At 43.1% G+C, this 24,965-nt stretch overlaps 1 protein-coding gene across 1 annotated transcript; it reads right to left on the bottom strand.

Moving 5' to 3' along the window:
* Nucleotides 1-915: 915 nt before the first annotated feature.
* LOC126547845 (ATP-binding cassette sub-family F member 3) lies at nucleotides 916-24,783 on the bottom strand. Its single transcript, XM_050195868.2, has 18 exons — nucleotides 24,680-24,783; nucleotides 24,091-24,238; nucleotides 22,333-22,480; nucleotides 21,171-21,262; nucleotides 19,396-19,524; nucleotides 19,215-19,319; nucleotides 17,577-17,726; nucleotides 16,688-16,837; nucleotides 15,107-15,163; nucleotides 14,841-14,863; nucleotides 13,717-13,772; nucleotides 12,920-13,120; nucleotides 10,242-10,318; nucleotides 9,253-9,427; nucleotides 6,644-6,824; nucleotides 5,680-5,812; nucleotides 2,989-3,076; nucleotides 916-2,046 (listed from the first exon to the last, which is right to left on the bottom strand). Exons 1-18 carry the CDS (start codon nucleotides 24,750-24,752, stop codon nucleotides 1,891-1,893), a joined length of 2,142 nt encoding a protein of 713 aa, XP_050051825.1. The 5' UTR covers nucleotides 24,753-24,783; the 3' UTR covers nucleotides 916-1,890.
* Between the last annotated feature and the right edge of the window lie 182 nt (nucleotides 24,784-24,965).

Below are 24,965 nucleotides of genomic sequence, written 5' to 3' on the forward strand. Positions count from 1 at the left end.
CAAGTTATGGCTGCGAAAATTTTATTTCATTGAGACTAGTTTTTTAGATTGTTGTGTCAGCTTGGCCTGGCTTGATGGAAAAAAAAAACTTATTACCATTCCTCGCAAACAATAAGCAAAAGCTGCCAAGCTTTCGTTGAGCCCACCAAGCACTGAAGAGTTGTGTCCAGCAACACCAAGTCAATGCCTCCACAGAGGCACCCGCCGGTATGACTGGTGGGTGCCTCTAAGTGAGGCAATCACCTAAGGAATCCACCTAAATTTATCCTAGGGTTATCAGTGACATGGCGAAGTTTGCAGTTCAGTAGCTTGTAAGATGCTCAGTGGCTATGAGGTGGCAGAGTATTACAGTGTGGGGAGAACGTAAAAAAGCTTAAAAGAAACATGGGGTTTAACGGGCCAAGACCACTTTCTGATTATGAGGCATGCCGTAGTGGGGGACTCCGGAAATTTGGACCACCTGGGGTTCTTTAACGTGCACCTAAATCTAAGTACACGGGTGTTTTCGCGTTTCGCCCCCATCGGAATGCAGCCGCCGTGGTCTCGATTCGATCCCGCGACCTCGTGCTCGGTAGCCCAACACCATAGCCACTGAGCAACCACGGCAGTTGCAAAAGAAAAAAAAAACTGTGTACGTTTATTTAGGCACATGTTAAGGAAACCCAGCTGGTTAAAAATGAATCTGGAGCCCTCCAGCATAGTCTGTCTCATAATCGTCAGATGCATCAGTAAGGAACAGCCAGTCAGGAACACAATACAGATGGCTTCTAGTAACACTAGCCTTCACAAGTGAGACAGACATGCCATATAGTATATATATATATATATATATATATATATATATATATATATGCATTTTCTGTTTCCAGTAATTGCGGGTGAGCTCACACATTAAAAACTTCATCACCATGGAAATGTCCTTTAGAGAAAAATGGAAGTATTGTTTAATCATTGTACATAACACACAAAATTTTCAAGCTCTATTTCCTGCTCGAAAAATGACGAAATGCTCTGCTTACTGTCACATAAATGAGAATTTCGGCAATCTTTACATACATGTACATATGTACGATTAGGAAAGCTCATTTCTTACAGAATCAAATTTTTGGAGCTTAAACCGAATGTTCAGCAATGTTTAATTATAATAGAAAATAAAACTTGCTTAGAACAATATAATTGAGTGCAAAAGTTAAAAGCAACTGTGCTCTTTTTCTTTTTAAATGACCATAAAAAGCTTAAGGCACTGTAATAAATCATGCTGTTAAAAACAATATTTTAAACAGCTAGTAACAACAACAAAACTTTTTTAGCTATAGCTTTGACAGGTATAAGAACCAAGGCTTCACGAATGCACAATACACCAACATTTCACAGAAGCTGCAAAAGGCCAGCCGAGCAGATCATACTTTCTGCTGTATCGGTGACCTACGACAGCTGCAAACACTGGGCGTGTTAATGTTATGCGAACATGCCGGATGCCGGCTCGTAATAGATGCGACTCATACAGTTGAATCGTTGTATACCGAGTTGTAATCCATGCGTGCACACTACACGTGTCACGACATAGAAATACTACTATACCTAGGAAATAACACCAAAACATGCCATGGCTACTCGGCAAGAAAAAAAAAGCGTTCTCTTTCGCAAGTCATAGCAGACTTTTTTTTCTTTTTCTTTTCTGCAATTAAGATAAATAATGGGCTGTGTGAAGACCGGCGACGCACACGCACACACAAAACAAAGATGTCTGGAAGCGTCAAACTGTCGGTCCGTGCTAAGCTTGCTTGTCTCAAATGTTCTTTCACGTCCTTGCATTTTCCCCCAGTAGAGGAATCTTCTTCGCTTCTTTTTTTTCTTGCCGACAAGCCCGTCGAATCGTCGATGCATTTCTCACTGTCCCTGTGCTGCCAGCTCCTCTTCGATCAACTTGCGATACTGCGCAAAGCCACCTTCGATGCTTCGCACCGTGCGATTACTGCACACCCACAGTTCCTGGCACACCATTTGGATGAGCCGCTCGTCGTGGGACACCAACACCACACCGCCCTGGTTTGTGGAGAAACAAGGTTCTCGTGAAGACGTTGCATGTTTCGTTAGAATGGTTTGTAACAGTAAAGGGTAAGAGAGTGTATTGCTATTCACCTAAACACATGGCTACAAAGGTGCCCTGTTACTTTCTAAAATAATTTTGTCAAGCCCAGATCCTGTACTACGAAATTATGACACGCATGAATTGGTATATGTGCACAAGTTGCAGGAACCCTTGACAAGTGGCCGCACTAGGGACTCGGATGAAATGCTCAACTAAAGTTATGTGTGTCAAGTTTGACTTCACATACACAACGTGCAAATGCACACAGGCACTGAGAAATTTCCTTAAGCAAAATTGTAATGTGCACAGATGAATTTAGAACAATATGCACAGACCATTTTCACTCTGTGCATTTGGATGATCACTGTTCCAGTGCTTCACTCTGTCACTTAATTCGCCCTCTTAGTTAGTTCAGTCAGTAGTAGTACGACTAGTGACTGCATCCAAAAAGCACTGGTGCCAGGTTCAATCCCCCAGACAAAAAAAAAAAAAAAAGAAAAAAGTCGCCTGCAAGAATACAGGCAAGAAATAGAAGAGGGAGGGGTAAGTTGGATGCTGAAGATGCAATTCAATGAAATTCCAGCAAACTCCAAGAAAGCAGACGCTGTCTTTAACAATCATTATTGTTGGTTTCTACTCGAATTTTCGCTTTCAGATTTCTTTAAGTGGGTCTTTTTCACGACGGCTAAAAAAGTACCCAAAATTAAAGATTTCTGTTACTCCATACTTTTGTTTTCTTAACTGACCTTCCTATTTGTACTCTCATTCTGCTGAGCTTAAAATGGAGTTACTGGACGTGTCAAGAACATAGCCTCCTAGGAACACATACACAAACATTCAAGTACCGTTCCAGTAAATACATAAAATATCACCTTTTCTCCTACTTTTTTACATACCTGAAACCTGTTCAGGGCCTGCCCCAGGGCTTCAATGGTTTCTATGTCCAAGTGATTCGTAGGCTCGTCGAGAATTAGGAAATGAGGCCTGGAAAGAGAAAGAGCACACTTGTAAACACTTGTATACAGAGACATACAAAATCTGTATATAAAGCATGGTGTGCGTTCAGCATCCACCTTTTACCTGTATTTTTAACAGTATCCAAGAATTATTACTTCCTTGCTATCAAATTTCTTGGATAAGAGTTCTATTTATTCATATTCTTTCTTTTTTATGTGTTGTGCTACTTCTTCCACTTCATATTGGTGTCTTCTTACACAGCATTACCCTGTTTTTCTTGTAGAATTTGCTTCTGCCTGTTAAACTGTGCCTGGTCTTGTCAACCTCCAAAACCCTGGCATTTTACCAATTACCTCTATTCACTTAAAGGGGTTAATTAGATTGACTAATTGTAACGTTACCCACCACAGGAGAAACCATATTCTGGCAAGCCAGAGCCATCGTTGAGCACCATGTTGCCGTATGAAACATGTTAGCAGTTCTGAACAAGACGAGACACTGAACGTGAACTGCACAGGACAGGCACTGAGAACATCACCTAGCTTTTTTTACAGGAAAGATTATTTATTTAGTTCATGTAACCTAAAGGCCCATTCGTGCATTACATGAGGGGCGGAGGTATGAGTTACAGCAGTAAACATAGAAATCAAAAACATTAGTAAGGTTTAGTGACGATTTAAAAGGCTCACACTCCGCAGCACCATGTCGGTGTCTTTAATGTGCCTTCTTGTGTCCTAGTCTGCATGCGCTACAATAGTTTTCCAAGATGCCAAACCAACAAGCCCGCATTGCAACACTGGTCACCATTAAAGGGGCCTGGAACCACCCCTCAGGCTTGGCGAAATAAATGCAGCCTGCAGATAGCATACGCTGCTGTGAACTTCTCGGCCAAATTTTGCAGTCTTGCACAATGCGTGGAGCTTGCAAGTGAAGTGCAAAGTCACCTTTTTGCGAAACACCCTTCTAGATTGATGTCAGCTGTTGGCCAACAGCTGACATCAATCAAGAAGGGTGCTTGGATCAGTACTCTTCTTCCTACTGTTACTGCGTATATTTATTGACGAAGTTTAACAAGCAGGCTGAAGTAAGCCAAAATCTGCTTTCGAAATTCGATAATAATTACGTACTACCGGATGGCGCCGACTACCATCTGCTCGTGCTCAGCTGCTCGCGTAGGAATGAAAATTCGACCACCCTACTTATCGGTGTCGCAGCGGTCGGGGCTCACTAATTTCAACTTGTTTTGAACACTCAACAAGCCTCGGACCATGCGAAACTTAAGGTCAGACCACATGCACGCTTGCCAGCGCGCATTAATTCCTGGCCACTCCTGGTTAGATGCCTTGGCAGACTTTGCTTCGTATTGAGCTATTGACAGCGCTTCAAAATGCACAAGTTGGATGTGGCTACTATCCGTCGGGTCAAGCTGGTGCAGGACAAAGTCCATCCGAACCACGTAGCACAGCCAGACTGGAGCATATAAGCACTAGCGCACACTCAAGCCCTGTCGTGCACCAAGCAAACGCTGCGCATATGCACTACAGTTGCACGTAGCTGCGGTCTGCTGCATAGAGTAAATACTGCAGATCACTGGCTGAGTGCACTGCGGCTCGCCGAGGACAATCGTGTTTGGCGTGTCGTAGGCGCCAAAATCAGAATTAGTGGCGTCTACGTAAACATACAAAATCAAACCTGAACTGCACGCCACGGTGACATTCAGTAGGCGGAGCATTGTGGGAACACCCTGCTCCGCCGTAGCATTCGCAGTACAAGTCCTTAAAGAACAAGTGGAAGTACCGCGAATGGGATCATAGGCGACCTTTGATTGCCAATAACTCCGCTTCTGATTAATGCGTTGAAGTACTTTCTGCGGCAAAGAATTTCTGAAAGAGACTATTTTAACTTTGAATGCACTTCTCGACTTCCATAAAAAGCGGTTAAGGGCCCCTTTAAAGCGACACTAAATAGAAACATTCAATCAGTTTAGATATATATAAAAAAAGTGCTCTGCGACAACTTTGTTCTCATTAATTTCACTGTAGGGGATTGATTATTATAGAAGAGAAAATGAAGGCAAAACTTCAATTTCTTTAATTTTGTGCCGAAATGCCGGCGCTGGCACGACAGTTGACGTCACGGATTTCAAGGTATTTCCTCGCATGTGGGCCTTTCTGGCGCAGTGAAAAACTCTTGAAACTTGTGGAATTCAGTCTTTGGCTCCTTTGGAGTGCAATTTAGCCCGTCTTTACCAATAAAAAATTACCTAAGCCCGAGCAGACCACGAAGTCAAAAATCCGCAACGTTGTAGTGAGCTGGTACGGGAACGTGAAGGGGATGTTGCCGCCTGTCTTGAGCGTTTTCCATTTTTTCAAATTACCATGCCTCCAGCCATGACAAGGGTGTGCTTTTCAGTATTGTGGAAAGGCAATTTACACTAATGCAGCTTAACTTGCATTCCTCTTTAGTGTGCCTTAAATATTTGCCCCCACTGAATCATTCTAAAAATCGAGTTCCTGTCCAGCATCTGTCCTGCACAGGACTATAGTACCGCATTTGTTGCTTCACTTGAGCTGCCAGAGCTCTCCAAGATGAGTTCAAAGGTAAATGAGTGGAGAGCACAGAAATCTCACCGTAGCATGGACATGAGGGCGAATGCGACCCTACTCTTCTGGCCTCCAGAGAGGCTGCCAATGGTCTGCAATGCCAGGTCGCCGGTGACACCAAAGGAGCCCAGCTGTTGCCTGTAGTACTCAGACGACTTCCCTGCAAGTGAAGGAACAGTTCCTTGTAGCTGCTGTCTAGCCACAAATGCGTGCAGGACTGTTATGCGCAAGAAGCAAGTCAGGAACTGGGAAAAGGGTGCGACAATTTCACTGTTGCCTCAACTAAGCCAGGTGCAGTGCACAAGGTAAAATCTCTCCGCAAAACGTCATACAATATTAACCCGGATAATTCTTGACATCGCAGCATAAATTTTTCCGGCACATTCAACTTACAATTAAAAAGAAAAAAAAACAGAAAAGGGAGAAAAGGGAGGGGGGGAATATCCAATTATGGAATTTAACATCCTAAAGCGATAATACCTGGGCTGCAGAGAGATGCTGCAGTGAGGGGCTCTGAATTAGTTTGGATCACCTGGGGGTTTTTAACGTGTGCTGAAATCTAAGTAGACAAATGTCTTTGCGTTACACCCCCATTGGAATGCAACTGCCGCGGTCGGGATTCTAACCCTGGCGCGACTGCGTGCTCTGCAGCAGAACGCCATAGCCAATGAGCCATCACGGGATTCATTAAGCCTGGAATGTCAAATTTAAGTCCACTGTTGACCAGACAAGATGACTGTGGGCTGCACTGTGACATCTTGGCGTAGAAGAAGAACGGTGCTTGTAGCTTACGTAGCTCAATAGAAGAATGGTGCATCGCCGCATAGGCTACATGCAAATACAAAAGGACTGCAGGCACCGTCTTTGGAAAGAGTGTTGTACCTAAGTGTCTACTTCAAGCATTAGTCAAAGGCTGTAGTAGAACAGGTTCCAAAGTATTGGAAACAGGTAAGGCAATAATGCCCATTAAACAAGGCCACGCGGCACGCACCAGGAAACTGCTTAGCCATGAACTCTAGCGAGGAGATGCCCAATTCCAGTTGGTCGACGTGGTGCTGGGTGAAGTAGCCGATCACCAGGTTGCGATGCACATGCCGCACTCCTGCCGTCGGGTTCAACTCGCCGTTGAGGATCTTCAGCAACGTCGTTTTGCCGGAGCCGTTGTCACCGACCTGGTTGGAGAGACAGGAGAAATGCATAATTAGCCTACGGCACAGGATCAGTTTAGACATCAGGATCAGTACCAGAACTACTGTACGAAATAACAAAGGTTAATTTCCACCACGTGGAGTTCTTTACAGCGCACCTAAATCCAAGGATGCAGGCATCTTTCTTGCATTCTGCCTACCTTGGAATGTGGCTACTGCACCTGGGAATCAAAGCCGTGACCTTGTGCTAACCAGATGAACGCCATGGCCACTGAGTTACCACAGCAGGGCATTCAGGTTTAAGCTCTCTAAGAATACAAATGTAGCTACTATTACACTAATTTGTGTAATACTTTATCCTCTTTTCCTTTCACATATCAAAGCATCCTATCCACTCTCTTGAGTACTATATTTGTGTACATGCATAAATTTGTGTACAGCCCTGTCTCTGGCCAAGGAAGCAGAAGCACTGCATGCATAGTGCAGAAAATGTGCACTCACCTCCCTCTGCGGCAAGTTATCTTATTGTCCACTTTCATATCCATTTAGCTCACTATTTCCATGCTTCAATTACATACAACTATTAAGCCCCCCTGCATTTCATTCTGGCTTCATTATGTGCTTCTTCGTGAAGTTGTGACCAGAGTTGCAGAGTCACAAATCCGGAGTTCGATTGATTCTGGAATCATTTCACATATTCAAGCACCCAAACTGGAATGGAATGAGAGCCCGAAATTCCTTAACGGAGTCTGAATGGAATGGGCGCACAGTCCCGGAGTGCTAAATGTTGATTTTAAGTGAGACTGCAAAACTGGCAAACTTGCCAGTCAGACCAACACAGACTTGACCACTTTTTCACATTTCACAACTTTTACTCAATACAGCTGTTTCAGTATGTACCTATAAGCGATCATCTCTGTTGCGATAATTATAAACAACACGGTATTTTTACATTTTCTGCACTTCTAATGACCCAAAAACCTTTCTTGGTTATAATGTTCAAGTGCATTTAAAGACAGCAACTTTTCATTAAAGTTAGCTCCTTTTACTAAGGAGCTAGGTTAGTTAACTCCTTAATTTTAGCGAATGTCTTAATACTTAATTATTGTCAAGAATTAATTGATGTAGCAAGAGCAAGCACAAAGAGATGCAGACCAAAAATGAGAATGTCAGAAATGGTTGCACCTTACGGTGATTGCACCCTACGAGAGTCCACAATGATTTGGAAAGTGCACCAAGATTTTCGTCTAGACTATCAAGTATCCAGAAGGTGCCATAACAAGGGTTCAGAGAGGTGTGCTGGTATATGATGCCCTGGTAATATGCCAGAAAACTTGTGGGAGATACGGGGTTCTCCTCCGTACTCTTGGGACAAAGGAACAACACAGTAGTGCAAACAATCACAAGGGCATTTATTGCACCTCTCATAGATCAATGCCTGCTAGCCGAGTTGCTATCCCCAAAACATGCCGATGGGCGCACGACAAATCTAAAAGCCCGACTTACCGCGACCGCATAGCGAGCGAATATGTTCGCCCCATGCTGGATCCCAACGCCTGGGCGTTCGCGCGTGTTGTCATGCGAATGGTGGCACGTTCCAAGGCGGCCACGCGAGACGGTCTCGCAGAAGCATGGATTGGCGCGCGCGCGCGCGGAACGTCCGGCGTGTGCGCCAGTCCGCCGCTCAAGACCCAGAGCCTTTCATTCCCGCGCCTAAGTAACCCCGCCGCAGCGCAACACTAGCGCCACCTCTCGCACTGCGTTTCAACCACTCCGACCGCCGCGGGCGCCAAGCCACGCGACGGGCGAAGCCGCCCTGCAGGAGACGAGCTATGCGGGAAAACTAGATCTCAGGGGAGGCGTGAGAGTCACGCATCCCCACAAACTTAAGACACAGAAAAGGCAGCAGAATTCAGAGATTCCTTCGTCTTTGAATTCATTTAATGCTAAAGCAGCATTCACGTTGTAGACCACCATCTTAAATTTGTTTGCAGACTTTTTCCTCAAATAACTGCACTCGCCCACCATGAAGGACATGGTGTAAGATTATTTTGTGCTTTACTTAACTTTAATGATTAATACCTGGAGAGATTACAGGCAACAGTGCACTGAAGGGTTGAGGTCACAACGGATGTTTGTTCTCCAGCAAAAAAAAATAGTGTGTAACATTATTTCTTACATTGTTAAGACTTCAAGAATGTCTTTTTCTTTTGTCAGGCATGCAATGCAAGTGGTGAACAATTATAGAAAAAGTTTCATTTAGTGGAATTACTGGAATGGAATGAATCAGCTCAACTGCTCCAGGAGTGAGAATGATCCAACTCTAACACCATTCCGAGTGCAAAAGAATGGAATTACGGGGATCTTCAATTTCCGGAATGGGGTGGGAATGGAATGGATGGCGGCTCCACTCTGCATTTCCAGTTGTGACAAACTTCAATAGAGAACTCACAATGCAGATTCTTGACTGCAGGTTGGCCGAAAGGTTGACGCGTTCCAGCACATTCTGGCCAGGGTTGTAACCAAAGGACACCTCGTCGAGCTGCAGGATTGGTGGGAACAGTGGTTCCGGGTCGGGAAACCGTAGCGTGACTGCAACCTCCTTTTCCACGGGCTTCAACTCAGGCCTGCAAAGAGGATATCAAGGTTTGACACAATCACAACCTCCACCTGCCAACTGACTAAAGAACAATATCAAGCTAGCCGGTGCATTTGTAAAGGTTGAGATAAATACAAATAAAAAGTAAGGAAAGAAGTCAGAAAAGCACACATGTGCAATTCCAACAATTCAAAAGACGTGAATAAATGAATGACCAGTACAAACAAGACATAAAACTATGGTTATTGGTAAAGTGCATGGGGTTCTGTACTGCCTAAATCTATTCCTCATTCTTTGTTTGAACAACACTATTTTGGCTAAGGCAGGTTCAGCATTGGAGATGATTTTGGTTTGAAGATATACGTTGGAAGATATTTGAATGCTGCTGTTACAATAACATTTAGTTTTAAGCCTACAAAGATAAATAAATTTCAAACAAAGAAAGTTCTGCTAAAGTACAGAAGTTGAGTGGTACATAGGCCATGAGAGATTCTTTTTAAACATCAATTTCTCTGTAATCGCATGAGAAACAAAAAATTAACACCTTATGTTTTTTCATCTACGTTCATTTCCATTAATTTATTGTTTCTTTATTTCATTTATTAAGCACAAGTTATTTCCCTATGTTGTCCTTGATGTCAGTGTTTGTTGGCTTCTTATGATATGACTAATAAAATTCGGGCCCCTCAGTTAACCCCCTTTCTTCTCGTTTATAAAAAATTAAGTAATTCTGCAGTTTGTGGAAACAGAAGTGGCAGCATTCGCAGTACGCCACCCCACTGACGCACAGGGCAGGATGCTGAGGGTCAAATTTAAACTAAATATGAATAACTGAGTCTCACAGTTTTTCCAGCATCTTCAATTTGCTCTGCACTAGGGAGGCACGCTTTGCATTGAACCGGAACCTGTCGATGAAGACCTGCGAAAGGAGAAAGAACAAGTATATATAAAAAAATTTAGGCCTTGGGAGATGGTTCAGAGATTAGCAAATTGGGTTGTGCAGGACTTCTCAATGCCATGAGAAAAATCAGTCGAGCACCTTATTCAAAAGCAGTACATAGTAGACAAAGCGAAAAAAATTTTTTTTTTATTTGGTTGGTCTGGCTCTGTGGGGGTACGCTTGGCATGTGGCTAGGGCTTGTTGCGGCTCGAGGTGACGTTTGGGCCAGCAATCCACCAAGCCCATGGATGAGTAGGTCCGGCAGTAGGAATGAAGGAAAAACTGTTCATTTTACATTATTTACACTGGGTCCAGATACGGAAGCCCACTTCATGTAGGAGCATATTAAACGTCCGAGTTCACATCAGGACATGTCAGCCCCCACTGCCTCAAGCGTCTCCACTTTTAATACAGTCGCCTTCCTAGGCTACTAGACTAGGGAATCTGATGGCTGTATCATGGCCAATCGCAATTGTTGAATCAGTTGCTATATCCTGCCCATGATTATCGCACCGTTCCGCTATACTCTGCCTCCTATGTTTTGTCTTCGCACCTCGCATATGGCACAAGCATGTAGCAATCTGGGAATCCGATGTCGAAGCCACACCCACGATAGCATTCGATGTTGGCCCTTTTCATTAATTAGTAGTCAAGTTCAAGTAGAGGGGTCTTTTGTTGACCTGTCAACAGTCGGCATCAACGCTGCATATACTTCTGGACAGGCACTGATGAATGGGGGGCGGCCTCGTGGTAAACGTCTAAAGAATGCTCATCACCATATTGAGATGTAACAGGCTGAAGGGAAGCTCTGGATCTAGCCACACACAGCCATTCCATAGTACTCCCCAACCCACAGGGCTTGTAATGGTAGCTATGTTGAGTTCAGATGAACAAGGCACCCAGAAGCGTCAGCTCTGACAATATTTATTGCTGCAAGCAATAAGCAACAGTTGAAAAGAGAAGGTCCACTCCGTGAAGAGGTAATAAATAGGCTTGCCTTGTTGCACATGATAGTCGGGCAACGAGGTCACGTCGACAAAGTCAGAGTGCCAAAGGGAGCGTCTCCCTCCACCGACGATCTTTTACACCTGTTTCCTTTCACGAGAGGAATGTGCTCCTTGTGCAACGAATACCTTGCCCTTTCCCACAAGTCTAAGGGGAAAGGTGTGCTTATCGAGAGTGAGGGAGAACCAAGAGAGGGCATAGTGCACTGGCTTTCTATGTGCCCGCAACGTGCGATCAAGCCGACGCAAGTACGCAGGACGCAATGGGTGCATGCACTCCCATAGAAATCAATGACACACTTCAAACATTTACAGCAAGCATGTCTTAAAACATTGCTGAACTTGACAAAATCATTAAGAAAATAAAGTGAAAATCAGTTGTAAGTGATTACAATGCTTCCTTGCACTAAGTGATTGCTGAATTGCTCTTCTCATTTCTGATGATTTGCTGATGTACACAAATCCTTCAGTCTAAGACATGCCAACTTTTTACGACAGGGAAGGAGTCACGAATGAAAAAATAAACAACAAATTACATTTTTTAAATCATAAAAATAAAAGCAAGCGAGAACACCAACAAGTCTGAAAAGCTGCAACACAAAGCTGGGAAATTTCACAAGCAACTTGGTCAGAAAAAAAAAATCTACAATTTTACATGTATTTTACGATGTTACTCTATATCACATTCAACCTTAACTCAAGAAAGTGGATCCCAGCACCACCCCTCCTGAAGGTTTTATTGCACTGGAACGACACTCATAAATGCGAAGTAACATGCTTGTAACCAGGCACTCCAGGTATGCACTGGGATGAAGGTGTTTCTCAATTAACTTTTAATTTGTTAGCATTAGGAGCGTCAAAGTGGAAAGAAAGCACATGTGTGTGTAGTGTGGGAAGCCGATCACATTAGATGTAGGCTACATGATTATATATATGCCGCTACATCTCCACTGAATTTTTGCTGCACAAATCCTCAAGAAGCGTTATTATGGCATAGTTTCTCCATCACAAGGAGGTACTGTGTTGCAATTGGTGGGGTCCAGTAAAAGGTTTTAAGCCCGTATTTGAGCCGACATCTGTATGGGAATACAGGGGCAGTATGCCTTTCCCGTTGTTATACATAGCTGGTGCACACTTTCCCATTGCAACTGATTGCGCAGGGGAGTAGGAAACCGGGTCAATATAAAACTGCGATAAAAAATTAAGCAGAGGCCATCATAGGGTGATTGTCAAAGTCGAGTGGTATGTTCCCAGTATAGACCTGCTGAGACATGCTGCGGGGGACAGTTATTGGCTAGCAGAATTGGTTAATGATGTGAGGAGTGCAGGTTTTGTGGTGTCGCACTGCCACCAGTGTTAGCCTGCATTATAAACTGCATTAAAATGTTTGTGAGGACGCATACTGTACGCTGGTACCAAAATCAAGTCGCCACCTTTGATTACACTGTCTCGGGGATTGACCCTGTTTACTAGGCCGGACAGCCGTCCACTCGAAGCGGGGTATAGAACAAAGGAAAGGTTCCCTTTGAAAGTCATCCACGCACTGACCAAAACAAGTGGTGAAGCGAATTCGTACCTGCACATGTGCCTTGTACTGCTGCTGCGCCTCGTACTCGCGCTGCTGGTTCTTGAGCCGTTCTGTCATGACTTTGACAAAGTTCTCATAGTTACCCCGGTAGCCTGTGATCTGTTGTGAGTGGAAGTGCAGGATGTCTGTGGGGACGGTGTCCAGGAAGAGCCGGTCGTGGGAGACCACCAGCAGTGTCGTAGGCCAGTCCTGAACAACAAAGCACAAGTGTCTCCACCTATGTTGCATACACAGGCATCCCGTCCTAATCGCAAAAACACAAATGCAAAAAGAACTATATGAACACTATGCTTTATCTACCTCACTGATATGAATGTCACACTCAATTCTGTTCAATCTAACCATACCTTGCGGCTCCCTGATTTCATATGCTACTTTGCTTAGCAATAAAGCCATGCAAGCTGGCACACAGGCCTTCATGAAGCTTCTGACCGCAAGCTTTCAGACCAAGGGGCCATCCATATGTTGTAATGGAAAATAAAGCTGATTTGATTTGACACCAACTATACTACAGAACATGTCATTGTGAAAGTTGTGTAAGCTTATTAATTCGTTCCTGTCACAGAAGCAGGACCAAGAGCAAAAAGGCTGCTAGGCGTGGCAGAAATAAACAAGAGTCAGAAATAAACTGATAACAATTCACAAAAATTATTACCGAAACCAACTGAACACAACAAGTAACTCGGCAGCAAAATGCAGCTCAACTATAAGCAGAAAGCATGACAGGAAAGTTTGAAAAAGCTCTAACTGCGAAGTAACGACCAAGTGAGAGCAAGAGCACTTACCTGTAGGTAGTTTTCTAGCCAAATGATTGCTTTCATGTCCAACATGTTTGTAGGTTCTGTGTGGGAGGAAAGAGATTTAAAATCAGAGCTACATGCAGCGTACCAGCACAGTTCAGCAAACAGCTGTGGCATGAGCGATGTACACTAAGCGTCAAAGGTTCACGGACAAGAGACCATGAGAAACTACATTTTCTTGCCACCTGAGCATGAGACATCGATTCTTTATCTCACAAAGTTTGTGCAGTAATGCAAAAGCGACAAGAAGTGCTTAGACGCTGACGCAGCCACCAACAAAATGGACTTATGGTCTATCTGGTGAAAAAATATACAGCATATACACGCAAAAAACACAACTACTGTGTCATCTCACTTCTGTCTGGTGCGCACACCCACACTGCATATTTCTGGATGCAGAAGGAAGTTCCACTGCCACACTAAGCAGAAACTGTCAATCAGGGCTAATAACTGGTGCAGCAATAGCATAGTTATCATTCCTAGGGTTTCGTTAACATCACATTGCTTGAAATAAAGTTGCAGTTCTGAGCTGCTGTCCTTTTCGATTAAAGCATGCTATCTGCGGCTCTGCCAACATCAAATTAGCTTTTTAAGACCCCCCTTATCGATAATGAGCACCCACAGCTTGGCTGTACAAGTAATGCAGTGCATAACAAATTTCGGCAGCTCGTCTAAACCATAAGAAAGTTTACCTTTAAATTGCAGCTGCTTTGGTTGCGCCATTAGCTTTTGGCACCTGCTAGGTGCTGTGCTTCACAAGTCAACTTGCAGAACAGTAGCAAAAGTGAGGCTTTTAAGTCTAACAGGAAAGCGCCTAGTGGATATCTTACAGCGTTGATACTACTGCCAAAAGATTTGTTCTTAAGTTTTGCAGGTCAATGTCACTTTGAAATTAGTGATGCAGCAAAAAAATATTAGTACCCAAACTTTAAATGAAATGAAGGATCTGTGTGCTAATCGTCACAGGTAAAATAATGTCATAGATGTAGCACAGCCTAGACCCAAGAACAGAGTGTAAAAGAACAAAAATAATACACTAGTTGAGCAGCATTAACAAGATATGTTCACTGCAAGTATCAGAAGGTATTGGAGGTTGTAGAGTGGCTTACCATCAAGCAGCAACAAGTCAGGCCTGAAAAGAAGGAAAGAAAAGGTCATTTTATTCCAATGAAAAGAATCCAGCTGTGCAGTTTTCATTTAGACCAAAAGCTGGCTTTTTTTTTAATGCAGATTTTTCTGCAGATAACATTTTTCTGCTTGCGTCTTTGTAACTACAAAAACATTTTGCAATATTAGTTGCCTCCTCAAGTAAGGTTAAAAAATGCTTTTTCGATTTCTCAGCATTCTTGCTGCACCAAAAACCACCACAACTCACCTCGTGAACAGTGCTCTTGCCAATGCTATTCGCATTCTCCATCCTCCGGAAAACTCTCTGCAGGTGATGAGAAAAACATTTTGCATGATCATGATAACAATCTTTTGTGCATGACATAGTTCACGTCCTTTTCACCCCAGTTCAGTAATAGAAACTTACTGAATAAGTGTTGTGATTCAACACTTAGCAACAACAGGTGGTGTCCAGATAGCAACCCTGGCGACAGCTTTCTCCCAAAGTACTAATACAGTTAAAATGCAACCTAACGAAACATGATTGAATGAGGTTCCCGATTTGACGAAGAAATTTACATTCCCTGGCAGGTACCCATAAGGTTCAATGTTATCATTAACCTGAATTAACGAATCACACCTGGCCAAACTCAATTTAACGAAGTTTTCCTGAAGTAAATGAGTAAAAAAAGCGGTGATTTCTTTCTAATTTTGACACAGACACATTCTTCTTCGGGCGTGCGCACTAAAGCTATCGCATTAAACCATTTGAGTGCCATGGTCACATCCCTAGCTTTATTTTGATGGCGCTGCATGCCAAACAATGCACGGAACAGCCGACTCAACATCGCCTCGGTAGGAGCGGTGGTGGTTGCTTTCATTATTTCATGGTTTATGCAACAGATGGCTGAATTACCGGCAATTACAATGCTGCAGCAGCCTTTGCGTGTCACTATGTTACAATTTTAGATTTCGAAGGACCGAAAATTTCCTTTCCCGATTTTACAAACTTCCCGATTTAACGAAATAATTCGAGCATGTTCATCACTTCGTTAAATAGAGTTTCAAGTAGAAGCCCATCCTGAACACCATGCTTCTGTGTACTGCAAACACCGCAAGCAATTGCAGGAACCGGAAATGCGTCATGGTCATCATGTATGGACGCCATCTATTGCACTATGGAGAAGCACTGTGGTGGGGGGTGCCATATCGAGCTCGGCTAGCTATGGCTTTTCCATGTGCACCCAAATGCAAGCACATGAGTCAAAAACACAATTTCCCACTATTAAAATGTGGCTGCTGCCACCAGAAATTGAGCACATAAGCTCATGCTCAGAAACGTAATTTTATAGCCATGAGTCTGCCTTACTGCAAGGGGAGGCTCGATAAGATAAAACACAAGAATGATATATAGATAGCGACGCTGCCCTACTGAAGTTCTCAGACTGGCTCACCATGAGAAGATGAACCTAGTTACTTGTTTATTAGAAAGAACAAGAACTACATTCCATTCTAAAAGAAACAAATGCTTAAGCTAGCAAGTTTCGAGAAATGTTTCTGCACCGAAATGGCCCAAACATGAGAAAATACTCGGAAATCTGTGATGTCAGACCGACGGACCGGTGCTGAGGTTTCGGCATGAAATTTGAGAAAAGGAGGTGTTTTTTTCTCCACTAATAAACATTTTCTTGCCAAATCAATGAAAAATAAATTTTGAAGGAATATTTTAACAAGTGAAAGTCATTTAGTTTTGCTGTTCGGCGTCCCTTTAAAATTGCAACAAAAAAAAGGGGGAGGGGGATGGAAATGTAGTAAGTGTAACTGAACAAAATGAACAAGGAGCATGTACCGGGTTTTCTTTTGCTGCATTGCCGAGGAAAAGCCAAGACCGGCCAGGATGACTGATGCCCTTGCCGGTGCCTTGTCGGCATCTATGTGCTGCAGTTCGGCATAGACCTGAGACAACCGTTCATTCAGTGCCGGGTCATCTTTCTCGGCCCTGTAAAACGAAAAGGGAAAATCTGAGGTCGTTTGCTTACCCTGGAGAAACTGACCAAAAAAGGACAAATCTGTAAAGGATGCACTTCATCCTTTTTGTCGAGATGTGTCGAGAAAGACACAGTGTTTCCCCATGCGTAAGGCTCCCATCCACGCAACCCGGACTGCAAATTATACAACGCTTGTAAAGGGGAAAGAAAAATCCTCATGCATAACCTGCACGAACGACCACGTGCGTGCAAAACCGTTCACATCTTAATGAAGTCAACCCAGCCCCATTGTCGGCACAATGCCGGGCAATGCAATTTCAAAGCATTGCAAAGTGCATTTATATGCATCTGCCCTTCAGGGTAGGCTTCTGATCAACAGAAACTGTGTGCAGTGAAGTCATAAGGCAAGAGTTCGTGCATCATTTGCACCTGTACTTTGAACTTCCTAGAACCTCTTGTGAAAAATCACACGCATGCAAAAGTATGGTACTGAGAAATCATTTTGGTTTAATAAAACTGGAAAAAGAAGACACTAATAACAAGATAGCTATCTGCAAGATGCCTGGACCGTTGTCAAACACACAATTGCTTGCGCGGGACAAATATGCAATTTCTGATTTGTTAGAAATCCTTGCAGCCTCTCGCATCGGTAGCCAAAGCTAATGTGACTGCATCACGTTGACCAAGGTAAATGTTTCATTCAGGGCAACACCGGTTCTCCCACGCTGAAAACATGTCACGCGAACTCACACTTTGGCGGTAAGTTCCTTTTCCTCGTTGAGCAACCGCTGCCTCTTCTCGTCGCAGGAAAGGACGCTGTCCAGCGCGATGGTGTCATCTCCCACAACCTCCTGCTCTACGTGCAGCACAGAGATGTGCGATGGAATCCTGAGTTGACCACTATGAACAAGCAAGTTGAAGGAAGACATTAAATTTCATGACACAATGTTCTCATGTCAGTGTAATGAAAGTCTAGTGAGCAAATGAGAGTGTAGAACAAATGACGCTGATCGAATTACTTTGAAATGTCATACCGTATTTACTCGCATAATGATCGCACTTTTTTGTCAAAAAAAAAAGTGACGCAAATTCAGGGGTGCAATCATTACGCAGGTTAAATTTCCTGCAAATTTTTTTTTTTCAACCCGCATTAGCTGCGGGAGGACAACAGGTGGCTGCGGCTGTATGTAGTGCGGGACACCAAAACAAAAATGGCGGCCGGCGGAGCAAGCTGAACACGCCGAACGCTATTTTTTGTTCTTCTTGTGAGTACATTATGTGAACTGAAACAATTTCTTCCATATCAGTAATGAATAATATTGTTAATATCGGCAATTTTGCAGCAATAACGTCACCAGGTCCACTTTGAGGGGACCAAAACAGATGGGTGCGCTTAGCTGCCACTGACATAGGAACACATGGCCAGCATGCTGCGGAAACTGCGGCATCTGTCTTCACTACTATCCTAATATGGCATGTTTCCGCTAAGGGTGGGTGGATATCTTAGCTGTGTTACAAGCGTCGGTGTATGACTAGGGTACACTTCTAACGATCAGAGTAAACATGGCTGCTATCATTGCCGCTCGCGATTTGTTGCGTGCCCACGAGTGCATACAAGAATTGAAAGGCGCCTTTTTTTGTTGTTGTTGTTGACCACAACCATTATATATAAAGCCTACACATAATACTAAAGGCAAGTTTGGTTGTAGCTTTTTTTTTTCTTTTTGTCATGGAAGTGCGGAAAGTGATGAAAGGAATGAAATGGGGCATCTGCTTAACAATGTTTGGTGCATGCAGACCGCTTGGGTTGTCTTGAAGAGTCGTTTGCATAGCATTCGACAGATATTGCAATCATTATTAGCTAGACTTCGCACACGACATATCGCTGCGGCAAGTTCGGGGTGCGATCATTACACAGGAAATAAAAAAAATACGAATTTTGACGACAAAATTCAGGGGTGCAATCATTACGCAAGTGTGATCATTATGCGAGTAAATACGGTATTTGCAAATAGTCATATATGGAAGGAATAGTAGTTGACCTCCCTAAACGAGCTGGAAGCTGCACAGCAGACTCGTAGAGGTCTGTCAAAAGGGGACAGGTGATTAAACATTAGTGTTTCTGGTCCCGGGATTGAACTCAGCACCACTACCTTTTCAGGGCAGTTGCTTTGCCAACACAGCTAAGCAGGACGCTAGCAGATAGCAGGGCAGAAGCAAATCGACTGACAACTAAAAGCACTGACTACACAAATAAACCAAATTTCCACAAAACTGGCAGTTAAAAATGTTACTTGATTCTCCATCTCCTCACCAAGCTTTCCGATGCAATCTTTGTCTCTCCTTGCATTCTTACCCATACTTCACCCAAAACACAAAGCAGCCTACCTGGAGAGCATCCTCAGAAGCGTGGTCTTTCCAATACCATTCCTGCCCACAAGACCGTAGCGTCTTCCACAGGCCAGTGTCAAGTTGGCTCCCATTAGGAGTGTTCTGCAAGAAAGAAAGCAGTTAAATAAAGGAATAGGCCAAACTCTTTACCTCAGCTAATCAGTTGCCATCCACTTACTTGTCGCCGAAGGCAATGTCAAAATTTTCAACACGAATGTCCTGAGTACGGTTGCTGCCCTTGCTTTCCATGCGGGCTTCCCTCTTGCTGACTGCTTGACTTGCTGTGGCAGCTTTCAACACAGGTTGACTGCGTGGGAGTAATGATTAAAAAGTTAAGTCTATAAAAAACCCACACTTGGGTGTGGTCCTCAGCTTGATAAGTCTACAAACAGTACACATATACTGCAATAGCAAAGAACATGTTTTGTCAACATATAAAACCCCACTAACTCGTTAAGTGCCGTGTCAGAGCATACTTATATGAATGCCAATGAACACACTTGGTCATGATAATTTGTGAACCTGAAAGAGCCTTAGACTGGTTGCGCCATATACTCTAAAATCGGTCAAACTAAAATTTTTTGGTAGGTTTTCTTTTTACTTGACAGATGGCACACAAAAGAAAAGCTTATGAACTGTTGGCATTCTGCATGTCTCTTGTTTACTGACATGAAAAACCTGCACCAAAAATATGTGCATTTTTTAACCATGCATTATTTTGTTTCTGTGTATATTTTCATGAGTCCATGAATCAATGTTTCTTGTTCTCAAGACCTTCTTATGAATTCTAGTTCAGGGGACTGTGATGTTGATTACGAGGTGCCTTCAAGGGAGAATGACAGTGGCAAAGAGATAATGTTGCTTAAGAAATACAAATCATCCTAATTTGTAGGGACACTCAGCTCTGTTAATGTTATGGACACTCAGTTAATGTTATAAAAATTTGTAGCATCAAAAATATTTGGGCGCTATTGTGACGATAGCCCAAAAAATAACACACTGTACAATCGTCATCAATATGGAAGGGAATAATACATTTTTTTTTAAATGACAACTCATGATTCGTGGGTTCGAATTTAGGCACTTATACTACATAAGAAGTTTTCCTGTTGAACTGTTAGTCTCATTGAACACTTTTATGAATGGCAGGTGTTTGAAAGCCCCTACGAGCATTTGAAAAAAATATAGGTGTTTCATTTCATGCTGACGACGACTGCAGACTTCTATGTTAAAAAAAAAAAGAAAGAAAAGGAATGCAAGTAACTGAAAAGATTTTGCGCCAAAAAACAACACATACAAGAAAGATGACGACACCCCGGACGCTCGTGCGCCCATGCTGTCGTTGTCTTTCTTGTGTGTTGTTTTTTGGTGCAAAATCTTTTCAGTATGCAAGATCACCAACTAGTTCAGCAGTTAACTCTTCTAAAGAATGCAAGTAAGACCATATGTTTTCCTCTACTGTAATGTCAGTACTCATTAGGTATCATACATAAACAGGAAGCAAACCAAGTTTTTTCCCAGGATATATTTTTATACTGAGCAATACAAAAAGAAATGTAAGAAAAAAAATAGCTTTGGGGACATTTCTACCTGGATATAGTATTGTGCTTTGTTGCATTTCAATGTCATGTTTTTTTCCCTTTACTTTTGTATTCGATTTCTCACATTTCAAATCACTTGTAAGAAATTCAACCCCCCGCACTCTTTATGTGCAATGCCTGATCGGGTCCCTTAGGGCACTGAAAATAAATCACTTCAATCTGAAGTGTCATTTAAGCAGTGACAACAGTTTCCATGTATCTTTTGAGTTCTACACAAGTCGTATTTAAATCAGATACAACAGAAGACCGATTAAGGAGAAAAGCAGGGAAGAAATAGAAACATGTTCTAATTTGAATTTCTCACTGCATAAACCGCCTTATCCATGCGTAAATACGAGAGTGCAATACTTACACAGGCACCACTTTCTCCCCACCGACTTCCCGTTTCTCTTGCTTCTGCTTCAATTTGGCCTCTGCCTTTTCTAGCTTCTTCTGGTCCACTTGCTGTAAAGACAAAGCAAATGACTCGGCTAACCACTGTTTCCAATGTTCGAATGCCAAATTTGATTCTACAGCTAAAACATTACCATTTGCATCACAACTTTCAGTACATTCAGGATATAGATTATAGAGAAAGCAGAGGGGAAATAACCTATTTTGTTCTTGTTGCTTAATTAAGGTGCCTGGCAATTAAAGGGGAACATAAATTCACGCTTACCTTCATAGTCTTAACAGAGCAAAAGAAAACAGATGTGCAGAAAAAAAAGGCAACTTGCTATAGGGGGGAGCCAAATCCACAGTTTCACGTTATGCAAATTGCTCCGTTAATTTGGCCGCACCAGTGAATGGCCCACTGCTTTGTTTTATTGGGTATCTATGTACAGTGCTTAGCGAATGAAATGCAATAATCGGCCTGCAATTTCTGTGCTACTGGTGAGCCCTGGAAGGCCAAACACAATCACAATGCACAAAGGTCCCCGCTTTCAATGCGTATCATAATGCATCAGCTTAATGCCCCTATCGCCCTCCGGCGGCACAAGAAGTGCTGGCCACCATGCAGGGTGAATGTTCTGTTTCATTCGCTGAGCACTGTACGTACTCTTAAAGGAAGCACCAAGTTTGTCTGCCGCCATCAGTTACAGCCGAGATACAATAAACATGAGTAAATATACATGCCAATGTGGCTGCATACTATGTTGTAATGAACAGTTACAGTTTTATTAGTTTGAATGCGAATTTGCTGTTCCCTGTAAAAGCGGATCCTACTGCCCATACAACACGTTATAACGCATTGAAATAAGTGCTATATGTACAGAATGTACAAAATAAGGCCTATGTTTGATGAAGCAGAGGTGAGTACCTTCTCAGCACATGTAAACAAAACTTGAATAGGCCCTTGTGACATGTTTGTCTAGACATATGCATGCATAAGATACTAACACAAAAATGCAGTGTAAATGTGCATGCGGAAAAGAAAAGGAAAAAAGCATATTCTATCTGAATACAATGATATAAGAGATGTGACCAAAATGTTTTATGCACAGCCCTTTGCTAAATGCATTAAATGTTCTTACCAATGCACTGTCTCTCTGCTTCATCCAGATGCTTTGAACTTCATCGGTAGTATTCTCAAACTCAGCAGCCAAGGCTTTTAACTGCACTGGGGCATTAAGAACCTTCGCAGGGGCACTGTGGCTGTCACCATTCTGCACATCGGACTCCCTGGTTGACAAAAATTGGAAGAACACGGATATGTTAGGACACGGAGCTTTGCTTTTGATTTGCACATGCTGTAGACACCCTACTCAAAAATAGATTACAACAGATTGGATTTCTGGAATAAGCACTCTAAGTTTACGAAAACGTCATTTTTTTTTTTCATTGTTGAGGCAACACGCTTTGATGCTTTAAAGTGTCGGCTGTTTGAATTTGAACAAATGCTGGATGCCTACAGTTGTCCATTTTCTTCTACAGTGTAAGCATGAATAAAATAATGCAGCATTTCCAATGAGTTGCAATCTATATACACTGAAGCTTTGCGCAAGTGCATAAAGAGTCAAAAGACGAGTTTGTGTTTAGTGACTGTCCGCACAAAGTGACACAAAAGGATTTATTTAGGTATTGCAGAGAGGCTAATGCAATGCCACTGCCACGGATGCACGAAGGTAAGCGTTCTAGCTTTTCTTTTTCCCCACACCACCACTGACGCGAATGTATGGAGGCCACCTCCATACATTCGCGGCCACCTCCATCTGGCAGTGGTGCAAGGAACCCAGCGTCAAGCGCAGCATGTGTACTCTCCGCTGTGATTGGTTGGCCTATTCGGAAAAAGAACAGCCAGGCCACAGCACTTGTGGTCACGTAGCACGGAGATGTTTACATAGAAAAGCTTCGCTTTTAATGTCCAGTGAGTATTTAACTCCCTTATAATTACTCCTGGCACAACTTGCATTAATTCAGTGTGTAGGTGGCGTAAAAAATTATCGGAGAACATTTGCAGAAAAACATCGGCTAAACTACAGCAGCGCTTTTTGCCCACGGTGCAAGTACTTGAGAATGCTTCACAAATGCCAGCGCAGCGATGCATTAAGTCGGCGAACTTGCACCAGCCTGTCAAATGTTCGAACGAATAATGTGACAAAACATATTCAAGGTTTTCAGCGAGTCAGTATAAAACTAACGTTGGACACTTGTGCACAGTAAAATCATGGCTCGACAATGCATTAAACTGTGAGGACTAGTGTCAGCAAGCATACAAACGTTTGAATTATGTACAAACATTCTAGTGAAAAGTCCATCGATTATACAGCACAATATGATATACTTTAGTGGCATTATACATTTATGCTCTACATGTACCGGGCAGTAGTCTCGCATAGACTGTAAATGACTTCAATTTACGCAACTTTCTGGTAGTCCGTGAATAGGTGATCTCAAACAATTAGAATGAGTGGAAAGTGTAAGTTACGTCCCATCCGAATCTATGAAGCTTTATATCTCGTAATTATATTAACATTGGAGCCTATGAATCATTAAGAGAGCTGAGGTTAGATGAAGGCGCTAAAATATCGAATGTGGGCCAAGAAATGTAGTTACTTAACAACAGTCAGACAAACTAACATGTGTGCCGTTTGAATGTACAGTTCACCAGTCTACCAGACTCAGGCAGTTGTGTGGTGCGCTACGTTTCCTGCCAGCCGTGCTGTTTGCCGGTACACCACCGTCGGGTCACTGACCGCATTTCTCTTTTTATTTGTTCCGTTCGCACAAACACAGATTCACCATGGCATGAAACCGAAAAAGAAAGAAAGAAAATGAGCTTCCAGTCGTACCCTTTCATGACGTGGAGCAGCCGGGCGCAGATCTCCCGGATCTCATTGTCGTCTTTGGTGTCGCCGGAGATTTGCAACAGCATCTCGCCGACGGCATCGTAAACCTCGTCACAAGTGGAGAAGTCCTCCTTGCCCTCATCCAAGACGCCTGTGCGCGCAAAATAAACGAGAGCAGGCTGAGCCTTCACAAGTCTCTTTCTGTCGCATTCGTTTGTTTGTTTGTTCGCGAGCGCGACCACCCAAGCGATAACTGTTGACAGCTACAGCGAAGACGAAACTAGTACGCGGGGCTTCCGGGCGAGCACCGACCGGCCGAAGCAAACGACCACCGCCGTAACACAAATGGCTCGCGACAAACCTGAGGTAAGTTACAACTCCAGAACGCGAACTACGATTAGGTACTCCAAGGCCAGGTACGGGGGGATTAGCCGAGATGCTGCGTGGATTTGGGAAGTAGTACTTAATATGAATGGGTTGCCGACAAGCCGACCAATGTCAACTTCGGCAATGACCGTGTCGGCATAGTTTATGGATGTTATTGTAGACGAGTGACTGCGGAAGCATTCCTGGGACAAAACGGTTCGCGTACCTTCGAGGTAATCAAACAGATCTTCGTCAATATCGGGGAAAGCATCGCTTAGCACGTCTTCGACGGCTTCCATCTTGATGAGAAAGGAAAGGGGGGGAGGTTGCCAACCTAAATGTTCGATGCGTCTAATGTAAGCGCCTTTACATAACAAGTACAAAATATTAAAAATAAAATAAAGGTTCCTATTGTAGTATTAGTTAAAAAATAGCCAATTAATTAAAGTTAAAGAACTTATTTGCTATTTTTGGAAAAGCGATAGGTATTTTACTTTCGCATTACGTTGGCC

The sequence above is a fragment of the Dermacentor andersoni genome, chromosome 3 (assembly GCF_023375885.2).
Source record: "Dermacentor andersoni chromosome 3, qqDerAnde1_hic_scaffold, whole genome shotgun sequence".
NCBI lineage: Eukaryota > Metazoa > Arthropoda > Arachnida > Ixodida > Ixodidae > Dermacentor > Dermacentor andersoni.

Excerpts from the sequence above, each read along its gene's own strand:
- LOC126547845 (XM_050195868.2), bottom strand. The coding sequence starts at position 24,752 with ATGGAAGCCGTCGAAGACGTGCTAAGCGATGCTTTCCCCGATATTGAC. Across the intron at positions 13,773-14,840 it reads TGACTTGTTGCTGCTTGATG|AACCTACAAACATGTTGGAC; the intron begins GTAAGCCACTCT and ends CCTCCCACACAG. Across the intron at positions 2,047-2,988 it reads AGGCCCTGAACAGGTTTCAG|GGCGGTGTGGTGTTGGTGTC; the intron begins GTATGTAAAAAA and ends TCCACAAACCAG.